This window comes from Pseudopipra pipra, chromosome 15, assembly GCF_036250125.1.
Source record: "Pseudopipra pipra isolate bDixPip1 chromosome 15, bDixPip1.hap1, whole genome shotgun sequence".
Lineage (NCBI taxonomy): Eukaryota > Metazoa > Chordata > Aves > Passeriformes > Pipridae > Pseudopipra > Pseudopipra pipra.
In genome coordinates this window covers 9,893,908-9,908,196 of record NC_087563.1, presented here as the reverse complement: position 1 = coordinate 9,908,196, position 14,289 = coordinate 9,893,908, and the positions used below count along the sequence as shown (strand labels likewise).

The 14,289-nt window shown below is 38.6% G+C and overlaps 1 protein-coding gene across 2 annotated transcripts in view; it reads right to left on the bottom strand.

Moving 5' to 3' along the window:
* Nucleotides 1-14,289, bottom strand: part of CPEB4 (cytoplasmic polyadenylation element binding protein 4) — a 42,452-nt gene that overhangs the window by 21,344 nt on the left and 6,819 nt on the right. For both annotated transcript variants that reach the window (XM_064671772.1, XM_064671773.1), the window contains exon 2: nucleotides 8,475-8,556. In XM_064671772.1, the coding sequence (XP_064527842.1) occupies nucleotides 8,475-8,556 (82 nt within the window). The remainder of the gene's footprint in view (nucleotides 1-8,474; nucleotides 8,557-14,289) is intronic.

Genomic DNA, 14,289 nt, shown 5'->3' with positions numbered 1-14,289 from the left:
GGAAGATAAACAGAAAACCATACTTTAAAAGAATCACCACTTCATTTCTTCTGCTTCCATTAAAAAAAATGGTGGACAGGACCAGGCACCAGCAGTATTTATATAAGTATCCCCACATTCCATACACAAAATTTATCCTTTCCTCATACTCACCCATCTGACTGCTGAGCTGGGATTCTTGCTAATGGGATTTCTAAGTAAAGCTGAAATACCACTCCCTGCACTTCACTTGACATGTGCATATCTAGAGAGAGCCCATCACTACCCCACTCACATGAAAGCCCAATTATCAAGATTATAGTGGAAAAAACAGCTGACCAATCTGCATTCCAACACACAGTGCATTAAAAACCAAGTACAGATAAATCTACTGTGAGATGTATTTTCAAATTTGCCTTAGCAATAATTCTTATCATTCTATCTAATGCTGAATTCAAATAAGTAGATCCTGAATACACAAATTCTATATGCCTCACAATTCCTTCTAAACACATCTACAATTGATGCAAAAATCAAATTTCAGGGTGCTGCATAGTCACTTCTGAGTATATGCAATAACTGCCCACTACTAAAAAAGTGTTTCTGTTGTAACTTTCTTAGGAGCAAATTTTTCCCCTTTACACTCACACTTCAGCACTCACCTCCTTATTTTTCCACAAAACTCAGCACCATTCTCACTATACCCACTTCTTCAGTTTTAAGAAAAGCACATCAGGCTTTTCTTTCTGCTTCTTTCATGCCATTTACAGCCTCATAAACATGACAGTAGAGAGCATGCAAAATGGGGCTAACAAAAGACTCAAATGATTCAACATCAAGGCAAAAAGTGAACAAAGTGAGCAAAAAGAAAAAGAGACAGGTATTTTGAGTAATTTGGGAAGAGAGGCAGGCAAGTTCTGTGTCTTTTAAAACAAAGAACAGACACTACTCATGAAATACAGCTCCAAATTAAAGGCTGCTTTGAAGATGATCCAGAATGGTCAAGGATTATCAAAGCAAGAATTCAAAAAAGACAGAAAAACCCCAAAACCCAGTTGGTGGACAAGGCAGATGGTTAAACACACTTCTAAAAAAAGAGATGGAATTAATTTCACAAAGACACAAATACAAAACAGAAAGAAAGCAAAAAAACCTTAGAAAGGTTTTAATCAGATTAGCAAGGCTGCTGTCATGGCATTCAGAACGATTTTGTTGGCTGTACCACTCTTGAAGACCAAATCACTGAGTTAGACATGAAAATATTCAGCAGTATTTCGATGTTTTGCTGTGTTTTAAAGATCCCCAAATGCCACATCATTTACAGCACATACATTTTTAGGAAATAACTTGTCTAAGGAGTACAAAACGCATTTAATTTTCCACATGGTCTCTGGTGATGGGACAGCACGTCAGGTCTACTCCAATGAAGTTCACAGGCATCCTGACACTGATTCCCAAATTGGATCAAGATCAGAAAGCCCTGGGATACTGTACTGCTCTGTGGTGGCAGGGGAAGGAATTTCCTGGCCTCCAAGCATGGTTGCATTAATACCCTTTAGTTTATTGCTCAGTGGCTCAGTTTTGGACAGAGCAAAGATCAAGGTATTGCTCTTCCATTAATAGCCCACCTCAAAATCCTGCAGTGGTGAAGGAAAAACATTGAGTTGTTTGACTGTTACTTGATATCTGCATTATCAAGACCCACATTCTATAATAATCAGCATTTCTCACAGGTATTATCAGAAAGTTTAAACTACTTAGGGTGCCCCAGCATAGGTAACCAACAGTATCTGTTTCCTTACCTTGTTTTTTTCCAGTACTATATTTAACATTATATATATTTAACGTAAGTCAAACCCCAGTTCTGAATGCAGTTCCAAAGGCACATAAATGTCAGCATTTTGAAAAATTCCTCAAACTCTGAACAGCACCATAACCTACAAACTACTTCCTACACACTTAAAATTAAGAATATCAGTAAATCCTGATGAAGTAATTTAACATCAACAGCAATTCACTTCTTCCAGCTGTTTTCCACCACTGAAAACAAATACTGAATTGCCACATTTCAGTACATAACTTGGTTTGTGCTACTATTTACTAAATTATTCCAGATGATTGAAAAAAATATTTTAATATACCTTAAATGTCACTTCCCTATCCTGGGATTTTTTAATTTGCATTGTAATATGGGAATTTGCAGGAAATAATAAAACTAACAATAAAACTTAACTACTGCTTTATTTTTCAATATGCATCCCTGTACATGCATACAAAGCATTTAAATTATTTATTGGCAATTATTGGGAATGCACAATGTTTTCTAAAATAGTGTAAATGGGTCTTGGCTTTTTCCTGTCACTTGTAACAGAAAATTAAGGTGAAAAGTCAAGGAATAAACATGGCATTCAGTGCTCTGGTCTAGTTGACAAGGTGATGATCAATCAAAGTTTGGACTCAGTGATCTTGGAGGTCTTTTCCAATCTAAATGACTGTATTATTCTACGAAAAAATTCTCAAAAGTATTAACCTAAATTACTCTCTACCTTTGCCTCAGGGCAACCTGTATCTCAGTCCACATGTTTTCCAAAGAACCAGCAAATTCTCATTTCATTTATATCCACTTAAAATTCCAGACTGCTATAAATTTTAAGACTTTTTTTTTAATTGACCCCATTTTCTTATGGCATACAGCACCACGAACCCAGCCCATCACTGGATAACTTAGAAGTCAGTCTAGTTCCAAGGCTTTCACTGCCAAAAATACCCTGTGTAGCTCCACATTCCTTCTCTGGCTACACACAAAACCCACACCCAGAGCTCACACTGCCAGTGGGGGGTTGTAGGTAAGGAATCAGAAGCCTGAATTATGGAAGGGGGAGGTGCCTGGGGGTTTAACACAGCCTTATGAATCACAGAATCATGGAATGGTTGGGGTTGGGAGGGGCCTCTGGAGATCATCCAGTCCAACACCCCCACTAAGGCAGGGTCACCCAGAGCAGATGACACCTGAACACATCCAGGTGGGTTTGGAATGTGTCCAGAGAGGGAGAATGACTTCCCTGAGCAGCTGTTCCAGTGCTCTGCCACCCTCCACAGAAAAAAGTTCTTGCTTATTTGAGGCAGAGCTTCTTGTGTTTATGGCTATTGCTCCTTGTTCTTGAGAAAGTCTGGCACCATCCTCTCGACACCCGTCCTGCAGACATTTGTATGCACTGATGAGATCCCCCCTCAGTCTCCTCTTCTCCAGACCAACCAGGCCCAGCTCCTGCTGTCTCTCCTCATCAGAGAGTTGCTCCAAACCCCTCATCCTCTTTGTGGCCTCCGCTGGACGCTCTCCACTAATGGCACAGTCTCTCCATAGCAGTTTAACAGCAGACTGAGAGGAACACGCCAGCTCTGGGAAGCACAACACTCCTGGTGACCTTCCCATCCCAGCTCAGGGATGGTATGCTCCAAATAAACTCACTGTACCTGGTGGTGTTCTCCTCTCCCCACTCCCACCTACAACATAAGTCCCAAAACCAGCCAAGGTCCCTGAGAATCACAGGTGAGCTGGGAATTGGGAGGGACCGGCTGGAAAACGTGTGCCCTGGCAGGAAGAGCTGGTGGGTGGGTGTGTGAATTTTCCAAATTCTGCATCTCTTCCAAAGAATTTAGTTCAAGCCACAAACCCACATATCCATTTAAATGAGAAAGCTGGGAGTTTATGAGGTAATAGCTAATGAGTGTAAAATCATACATTATGTGTGGCTTGTGTCCATTACTTCTGTGTCAGGGTAGAATCCAATCTATGAATCTGATCTCAGTGTTTATTAATAGAAGATTTTAGTTTCTTCCTGTTGCCCAGGTGATTTTGTTTTCTTACAGGATTGTTGGCTGTTTCTAAACAAAAGCTCTGATAAACCCCAAATATTGGGAAAGGCAGGGATAACTCAACAAACACTTCAATTGCCACAAGAGGACTGGGAAAGGAAAAACATAAAAGATTAAAAAATTAAAATATTGAGTATTGCCCCAAAATTTTGAGTGTTAGCTACGTTTGGAAAAAAGTGTGCCCTTGCTTGTTAATATTCTAGGATATAGAATAGTAGAAATTATAATACATCTACTCTAATCCACCTGAAAACAGTGGACAGCAATAGGAATGGGAGCTGCTGATTTCAAATAAAACACACACTGACTGTGTTTCCCCCATCCCGGCTCCCTCAGCATGGGTTACAGTTTAGTGCTATTAGACCCAGTTCAGCAATATTTTGAGATAGTAGAACAATTGGTTTTCCTCTTAATTAATATGCACTCAAGTCTGCAAATCCCATTAGCCTTTCCTGGCATAGGAGGTAAAATTCAGGAAGATCCTGAGCAGGAAACATTCACACAGTAATTCATGACAGCTTCCAAAGACAATTAGGGCAAACCTGAACTGTCTGCAGCCTGGTGCAGCAGAAAGGAAAGGTTTTGTGCATATTGTGCATATTATTTGAGGCTGGATTAAAACATTACACATTAAAAAGCTGCAAATGAAGAACCCTTAGATAAGACTGACCTTGGTCAGAACAACCACTGATGCTGCTCCCCAAAGTCTGAGGTACAACCACCACAGCAGCCTATGAAAAACCTCAAAATATATTAAATTACATTTTAAAGTAGGTCAGATTTTGTCCTGTGCATATATAAAGGATCACTTCCCTAAAGAGAATGTTATTTGGCCCTTGGCAAAAATTGGGACTGATTCTCATCAGATTCTCATTAATTTTCTGGATAATATAGAAAACCAAATGGTCTGTTCTACTCAAATAATATGAACATGCTGCCTAATCCATATGACTAGAAAAGAAGCAACTAGTTCAGATTCTTAAACCTCATTCAGAAAATGCTCTCAAAACTATTTGGATTCCTGTCATCCAAGAACACTTTATAAGGTTTGCATACTTTCTTCAATTTTGACATAGTTTTTCAGATCCATATTAAGGGGCTGATGAATGCTTTAAAAATACAGCTCAGACTATACACTTGCTTGGAGAAATCCTGAATGGTTCTCATCATTCTAGCTTTCCAGCTCTAAAATTTAGAGCTAGAACAAAAGCTAAAAAAAGTAAAAAATGCTGTTTGACCCTCTCCCTCAGTGTCTGTGTGTATAACTTTGACCTTAGTCTGCTTGTAAAACCTTTCCTTTTGTGCACAAGTATGTTTAGTTTTTAAGACTCTGTCACACTCTCAGCACTCATGCAGACACTGAGCTGTTCACACCCACATTTTTACAGGAGTGCTTTGCAGTGCTAGAAGCAGATGGACTGGCCTGCTGCTTTAATCCATTCCACCTTGCATCATTTCCAGGCAATAACCTTATATTCTCAACTGAAATATAGGATATTTCAGTCATAAAGCAGCCTGCGGTCATAAAGTATTTAAAGATATTTCAGTGTCACTTAACAAGGAAATATTTAGTCAATCTACTACTATTACAGTAATGCTCAAATTGCCATCTGGAAGACCCAGATTCAAAAAATCAGTCTCTGGATTCCAGGCTCAGCTCACGAAGGCCGAATACATTGTAAAGAAGATGCAATTAGTCTCCGGGGAAAGGCTTCTGCAGGCTGACGTTGGCTGGGCAGCACTCAGCACACTCACTGGGGTGGATAAAAATAACATATTGAAATGGCAGCTGCTCAGCAAAGGAAGAGGATTTGAGCAGGGATAAAAATATACCTTAAAAGAGGGGGTAAAAAATGGTAAAATGCCTATCCAAAGCATTAAAAGGTAATAGTGAATGTAGTGAATCACTGATACTTAAGATTCACCTTTTAGCCTCACACAGGAAATGCTATTTATTTCATAAAACAAGACAACCCAAGAACATAATTAATACTGTCCTAAACAAATCCAAGGCTAGCACAGCTTAATCACCTCAGCCATAAGGAACACACCACAAATGGATTTTGTTGCATTTTGAAGAATTCCTATTTATGATTTTATTTCAGAACCCACAGCCTGCTGCTCTGAACATATCATTGAAAGACAGACATTATTTCCAAGAGACAGCGGGTTCCAAACTGTGACTGATGTCTATGATCATGTCCATACTCTAACTTGTTTTGAAGCCACATTTAACAGTACCTCTTTCTCTTGAAGTCCACTACAGTATGAAGGGGGTGCTGTCAGTGCTGCACACTAAACTCATCTCGAGCCAGTATTAAAGCCTCTCACAGACTCACAAGATAGCAGTGAGACCTATTAGATCATCTAAATTATTTCCATGCCATTCTGAGATCGCTCTCTCCAGTATGTTTTATTAGTGTCTTGCCCAGGCTATTTTTAAAGTCTCAAACCCAGAAGCTTTTCCTTTCTGAGAGTATCCAACTTTAGTTCAAAGCACTGCATGCACTGATTAACCCATTTAAAATGCAAAGCGAAAAACTTCTTATGGTTCTGCTTATTTAAATGCAGGTGTTTGAAATGGCAAGCAAGATTTAGCTGACAACCATCATTTGTCCTATTTTAAGATTTCTAGATCCAAGGTTTAAATAAAGATGGGGCAAGAAAAGCGAAAACAGGAGAGACAGGATCTGTGTTAAGACAAAATCATACAGCCACTGACACAGATGGAAAATAAACACAAAAGGTTTGTGATCACGAGCCCCACTTCAGGCTTGGTGTGGAATGTTTTGTACCAGCAAGTCACGATTTTTTTCCAGCTGTATCAGTTGGTTTAACTAAAGGTATTTCCTCTCCTTACAAACCCCACCCTACTTAGGGATGATCTCTGCAGCATTACCACGGCACAGCGGATGCTGGTTTGAATAAAGATCCATTCCTAAATATATTACAGGAACTAAGTCACTGTGTGCTGTGCCAGAGCAGCAGCAGTCAAATCCAGTGTACTGCACATTTCACTATAAGCAAACTTCATGTTCTTGCCAAGGAGACTCCTGAAAATGAGGCTTCACAACAAAGTATTTCACGTAGGATCACTTAAATTTCTCATCTCAGTTTTGAGGCTTTTTTCTATATAGTTATATAACTATTAACCCTGTTACAGAGTAATTTGCAAGAAACCTAAGAAATAATTCCCAGAACAGGACCTAGTTGATATCACTGTCTTTCAGTCAGTCTGAGACAACACATACAAAACTTTGGCCAAGCCACAGATGACTCTGCAGAGGGGATTAACAACCAAGCTAAAGCAGGAATTAACGAGTATCAGAACTATTTGTATTCTTTGCTGACATACTTATTCCATCATTCTCAAAACATGTTAAGCACTCAAAAAAAAAAATTCCAATGCAAAGAATCCTTTCAAAGCACTTAAACGAAAAATCATTCTGCTAACAGAACTCCCCTTACTTAGTTGCTGAATATAAATACACGTGGAGCTGACTTTGTTAAATTCAAATTTAAAGGGAAATTTTATTTGTTCTATGGCCATGTCACCTTGGGCCAGATTTCAGCAGCTGTAACCTGGTTTGGGATGGCCTGGCAGTTGAACAGAAGGTCTTGGGGCAAATACCAGGTGCTGCAGTCAAGGAAGGGCACCTGATTCTTGGTTCTCTACACAATGCTGGAGGCATAGGATGCTGCCAAGACAGCATATAAACCAAATGAAAACTATTAATACGTGTCACTTATAAAATCCTGGTCCCCCCTATGTAAGGAGGGAACGTATTTTGGGGTTTTAATCCATTTGGCATTACTTTTATCTACAGCAGGCTCCCCTTGTCATTTCAACAGGAAAGAGTATTTTGTGGTGCTTCTCATCACCCTGAATGGCTGCACAGCACTGGGGATGGGAAACTCAAGCTGCCTTTCCAGACCACAGCAAAGGCAACAAACACAAGTTATTGCCAGTTTATCAGAGGTTGGTCTTCTGAGCAAGAATCAGTATTAAAACAAGTCAGATTTCATTATCACCACAAGCCTTGATAGCAAAAGAAATTTACTTGCAGAAACCACAAGTGCAGGTTTGTTTTTTTAGTGGTCTCATGACTGGTAACAAAACTGAATCCTAGATAAGAAGTGTGTGTGAGAGTTTGACTTCTCTACTCATACAAGGAACCACTGAACTGAAATGGATTACTCATTCTACAAGAAACTAAAGTTCTGAATTGTAGACCACAAGCAGTTTCTATTCAGACAAAATTATACCCAGACAATACTTTGAATACTTTGTAAGTTGAGGTATTTCCAAAGCAAGATTACCTTTGCCAAAAAACTAAAAAAAAATAAAAAGAGAGAAATTCCAAATGCATGTCAGTTCAACCTCCTTTTTTCTTTCCCAATGGTACCAAAAAAATCTGCAATTTAGGGCAGCACAGAACTGAAAAAAAAATGTACCTGTGTTGCAACAGCTTCATCTACAGAAAGAGGGTGCCCACCCCAGCTGACCATGCAACAGGTGCACAACGTGACTTTTCCTCATCAAAACCAAAGTTTCTTATTCTAAGTAAGCACCTCTTCCCAATTATTTACTGCAGGAAATAGTCTCTTTCTAAATTTACCTTTCAGTGAATCATTTTCAGCCCTCATTATGTCAATTAGTGAGTTCTCCAGTGAATGCATGTCGAAAGTCCTCGTGCGATCCTGCAAGCAAACACAAACAGAGCCAGTTTAGGCAACACACAGCGTTAAACGAGACCATCTGAAACATAAAAACTTCAGTTTTCTTCTACATTACTACAGCAGAATGAAGCAAAACCCATACACCAAAGACAGGCTGATACAGGAATATTAAAAATTAGAATATTCTTAAATAAAAATCTGATCTATAGTTATTGTAACCAATCATTTAAGAACTCAATTCAATATTTAGTTTGCATTCCTTTCTACACAGCAAAATTTTGTTAAAAGTAATTTCATAGTTAGGCAGTAAAGATCATATCCTGGGAGACAGAATTGCAAGGACAAATCATAAAACAGGTATTTCAGTCCAAATTTAAGAAATTTTAAATTCCAGAAACATGTAGAGTTTCCTCCACCTAAACAACTATCTCGACACCTGAAATAGTTGAATTCTGTGCAGTCAGTTCAAATTCTACATCATTCTAAGGTAGTCCACACAAGCACGAGTGTTCCAAACAGTCTCATTTACCAGGTGACAATTTTGCTTTGATTTTTAATTCTGTGAATTCACAAGTTTGGCGTTCCAAGCATTTCTAAAATTAAAGGAGGACTCAACAGATGGGAGGCACAATGTCTCCTGTACTTTACTGTTTCATTACCTCCAGCCACCTGAAGTATATTACTACATATTTCTGCTTCCTATTAACCAAAGGCATTATTTAACACGTGGGTCACACTTTCTCAATCAAACAACAAATTCCACATTCTATAAATCTGATGTTACAGCAACATAAAATATCCTGGCACTGCCTTATTTTAACTGGCAAATTCAGAATAACTGAAATTTCTTGTAAACTCTGAAATCTTTACAGTACCTTATAAGGTCACAAAGGGAGGCAAAAAGTCACCATAGTTCCCAAAATTATTCACTTATCCATGTTATCTGTATTTATACATTTGGATTTGGAAAAAAAATTATACAATTATATTAATCCACCTTTAATTTAGTTTTTCTCTGTCCAAGAAGCGCTCTAACATCAAATCTAAAGATTTTATTTCATTCCTGTTCTAAGGAATCCCCTCTGAACCAAGATCAAGCATTAGAAAGTATCTGTTCTAACAAGAAAGCAAACTGTGAGTAGTTCAAAACAGATATTTTTTGCTTTAAGCTGCTTCTCCACAACTATTGTTATTACAGCTCCAAATAATGTTTTTTGTCCCTATCACTGGCTGTGAAGCTGAAGTTTCTCCAAAGCACACAGATCCCGCTTGGAACATTTTTAAAAAGCAGTGGTGAAGTAAAAAAGGGTATTGCACAGGCTGTTGTGTATCAGGTTATAATGGCCTTTACTCCAGTGCTGAAGCAGCAGCGACTGCGTGTTGCAAGGGGGGTTCTTGATATCACACAGATCAGACCCAAAATGATCAGTCATTCTGGACTTTAAATATCTCATACTATTTGAAGAGCAGTGACACACCAGCTCCTAGAGTCCTGATCCATTTCCAAGTTGTAAGTTACATTCTGACCACTAAAAACCCACTGGTTTTCAATTAAATTTCCTGGTATTTTTCCTCTCTTCAGAACAGTTTATTACTGAGACAGAACAGGCGACGTATTTCAACCCGGATGTGCTGCATTTCAAATAGCATTAGAAAGCCCAGGGTTTGGAACCAGTTGCTTTATTAGTCTAGCAAATATCAAATTTACTATAAAAAGCAAAGCACTGCCCTGTCTCTCCTCAGTATTTATTTCCGTGGTTATTTCTATTACAAGATAATTGAGGCACCTCAGAGAAACCATCACGAGCATTTAAATTCTAAAACTCAGTGTTTTACACATTTCTTCCTTTATAAGCAGTATTTAGTTTATTGTTTTGACTTCTCCTAGTTCATAACTTAGTTCACACTCTAGTTACATTAAAATCCTTTAGCAGGATTGAGTACAAGTCCTGGGGTCTTGGATCCATTAGGATTCAACAGCTGGGAAACTCAGGAATGGGCACTAGAAGACAATATCTGCATTTCCAGCAGTCCTCACAACAGGACAACAGAAAATAGCCTAAAACACAGGTTGGAGAAAACCTGACATCCCTCAGTAGCTTCTCCTTCCTGAAAGCATTCTGGCTTTCAGCACATTGTATTAACATCAAATGCACCCCATGAACAGCTACAAAATTCTTATTTCACAAAGTGCAGAACCAAAGTATTTCCATGTCTTTGTGGAATTGTGGCACTTAACATTTCAGTTGTCTGAGAGACACGAAGGGAGTAATCCAGGCCAAGTAATTTCCAGTTTATTGTGCCCTGTATGTGCTGGGACACGTGAGCCAAAGTGAATCTCTTCTCCCTAAAACGTCTGTGTTGGGTTGAGTTGTAAACAAAGGCTTTGCTGCAATGGTAAGTTTTCAACACTGAGAACAGAGAATTTAAATATTTGAGGGGAGAAAGTGGAATTGAACTGGTTAGCTAACAGGGACATCACGTTCTCCAATAGAAGTTTTTTGGGGTGAGGAGTTTACAGTTTTCCCTTTCTGAGGGAAGCAGCAAGGTGTCACTTTTTCAGTGTAAGGCCCATAAGCTGCAAATCACACTGCAAACACTTTAAAACATGACCCTGTGCACCGATACAAAAGATTAACTGGTCAGCAGCTATTGGCAATCCCATAAAAGGAGGAACAGCTAAAACATGGCCCACACTTACACTCTCTAGTGGTTCCAGTCACTTGTCACAGCACTGGAGATTTCCAGAGGCTGGAGCACCCTCAAAATGCTGCCATGTTACTGTCTCTTGCCTATTTTTCCAGCTTTCCATTTCTAATCATCACTGTCCATGCATGGTGCTGAATGGCCCCTGGGAAGATCGGCCTTAGTCTTGGCTTGTTGGAGTTTGCTCCTCCGTGTCTTTGCTTATCAATTAGGAGAGAGCAAACCATGTTAAACACAACTATTGAATTTTGACATATTCCTGAAAGCAATGCAGCAGTTCCCCTCTCTGGAAACGCAGAGAAATTCAAGAATTTGGTACGTCAGTAACCCTGTGTACATCTAGGCAATGAAAAGATGTCAGTCCTAAATTAAGACCAGCCAAAATGCTAAGCTCAATTGGGTCAGAGGTTTGCACAGTGCTTATAAAGAAAAAAAATCCATTAATTTAGTTGATTACTTGCCCAGATATTGAAAGTCACCATTGGTAGTTTTTAGAATTTTTATACAAATTCAAGTCCTTTTATAGCAAAAATGTTTTGAAAACAGTAGGCCAGATTTCGTCAGTCGTAACTTCCAAGATGGTCAGTGCATTTTATGAGAAACACGTCTGAAATCTATCCATGCATTATATACCTGAAGTAAAATTAAAGGCTGGTAAAGGCTAATGGTAGTGACCATATCACTGAAGAAATGCCTAACTCTACATTTCACTCCATAACATCAAAAATAGCTGTAACAGTCAAGATACTGATCATGAACTGGTAACTAGATGTGATACATTTTATTTATGAGTTATAAAGCACATAAACCATACTGTGCCTAGGAAAAAACTGATGTTTTCTTTAAAAGACTTCATGCAGAGAGAATTAATAACAACATGGTGGTGGTTTTAATGAATCAATTCACAAAGTTACAGTGCTTTCCTTGGAGCTGAACTGCTCACTGGATACTTATTTATTTATTTAGAAAATAAATAGGGGTAATGACTACCCTGGACTAAAGCAGAGTGTGCAAACTTCAGTAACAAAATGTGGCTACCACAGCCTGGTATTATTTCCCTGGCTTGATCACAAGAAGTTGGGGGCTTTACACGAGTTTGTTTAGGGTATCAAAAATTTTGCTTTATCAGAGGGCTCAAAGGACACACACATTTAGACCTGGGAAACAGAACTGAGGCAGACAGACATCATGTTAAACACAAGGCCACCAAAAAATAAAAAAGAGAAAACCAAACCAAACATACAAGAAACCAATCAAACAAACACCACCGAGCAACAAAAAGAAAAGAAACCTGCAGTCTTAACACATGACTATGTTTAAAATTTCAATCAACATTTCAAAAGACGTTCATTACACATGATTTTGAACAAACAGTGCTGTTTTCACAATATACAAGAAGTGACAGCCAGCAGATCTGGTTAAGAACGAGCTATAGAGACTCTGAATGTTCTACAACAACAAACAAAACAGTTTTGGACTATAAACTGGCCATCTCTTTCTACAGAAAAATAAAATTATTCCGATTCTTCTACTGTCTAGAAATAATTTCTAAGTGTGTAGACTGTTCCTAATAATGCAGCCTCACTGTAAAGAGAGAAGAATTCAGGACTTTCATGTCATGACTTTGTCCTTGGACTCCTGCAGCCTGGGCAAACCACTTCACCTCTGTGACTACAGTGATCTCCCCCCGGCACCCAGATTATTTAATGTTTAGAGATCTTGTAAGAAATGGAGCCACTGGTACAGAGGAAATCACTAAATTCTAATCCCTACTCCAATTTTATTTCTCCAAGTCCAAAAACATTTCATTCCAAAAAGAAAGTCACTTGGTGCAAAGCACGTACGAGATATACTGGGACATCCTCCCATGCAAAAGAAATTAAATGAATTTTTCATGCACAGGAAGACTATACTTTGCACTTTAAAAGCTCATGCCTAAATTCTCTTGCACGTCAGAAAGATGTACATTCAACTTAACTATGAAAGTGCAGATTTATTATATTTAATCTGCACCCACAGCACTACCATCACCTGAACAATTAAGATTCCAGAACCTGAGAGTTTCTATTCAGTACTTCCCATGAAGGGCCTCCCAGGGCTAAATCCCAAAATGTACAAAAAGTCAAGCCTGGCAAGGTATGAGCTCTTGTTGGTAGCTAAGTCTGGGCCTGATCTCTTAAAACAAGGTTTATCTGAAGGCCAGGGCATCAATAATAATGCCAAAGATGCCATTGCACCAAGTGATTTACTGAAGGTGACTAAGGAGTATTTATGGAGTAGCTGCAAGTGGGGCTTGTTTCACACATTTAAATATTTGTCAAACCAGATTATTTATGCAAATCAAAAAACTCACAACTACATTTGTACCCTCATTATAGCACAAAAAGCCTGAAACTTTCTGAAACCTTGTTCCTGTTTCCCATAACTCAAAAGCTGTGTGTCTCAGGCACAGTAAGGTGTACAGGGCGAGGCAATATCATCATATTTATCATCATAAATACAAGTTCCACATTTTTCTTTTAACTGCAAAACAAATTTGGACTTGATTATGCTTCTGGGTAAGCTTCTCCTCCTTCCCACCACCCTGCAAATGCTGTATTCCAGCTTCCAGTTCAGTATCCAGTGAATTAAAAGCTTTGAATAAACAGGTTTTTCCTGAAAGGATGTTGCTGCATTCTGCCCGAATCATCTTTTATAGCTTCACCAGGGAACAATAAGAAGGAGCTGGAAAAGTTAAGTGGCACATCAGACAGGAGTTTTTTTGGGGAGGGCACAATTCTGGTTTAGTCAAACTTGAACTTTTTAAGTGTTAGAAATGACAGACTTTTATATACATTTCCAGTAACATGTCTATTTTAGCCACAAATTAAGTTTTCTATGTATCTTCTAGAAAATACTTCCCATAATATCTTGTGTTCTCACTCTTTATGCTGGGCTGCTAAGTCTGCAACTTTCAAAGCAAAATGCTTAATAAGAGTACTCCTTTTAATCTTAGGAAAAGACAAACATAATTCAAATAGCTTCTAACAAAAGCTCTCTTTAAACAGA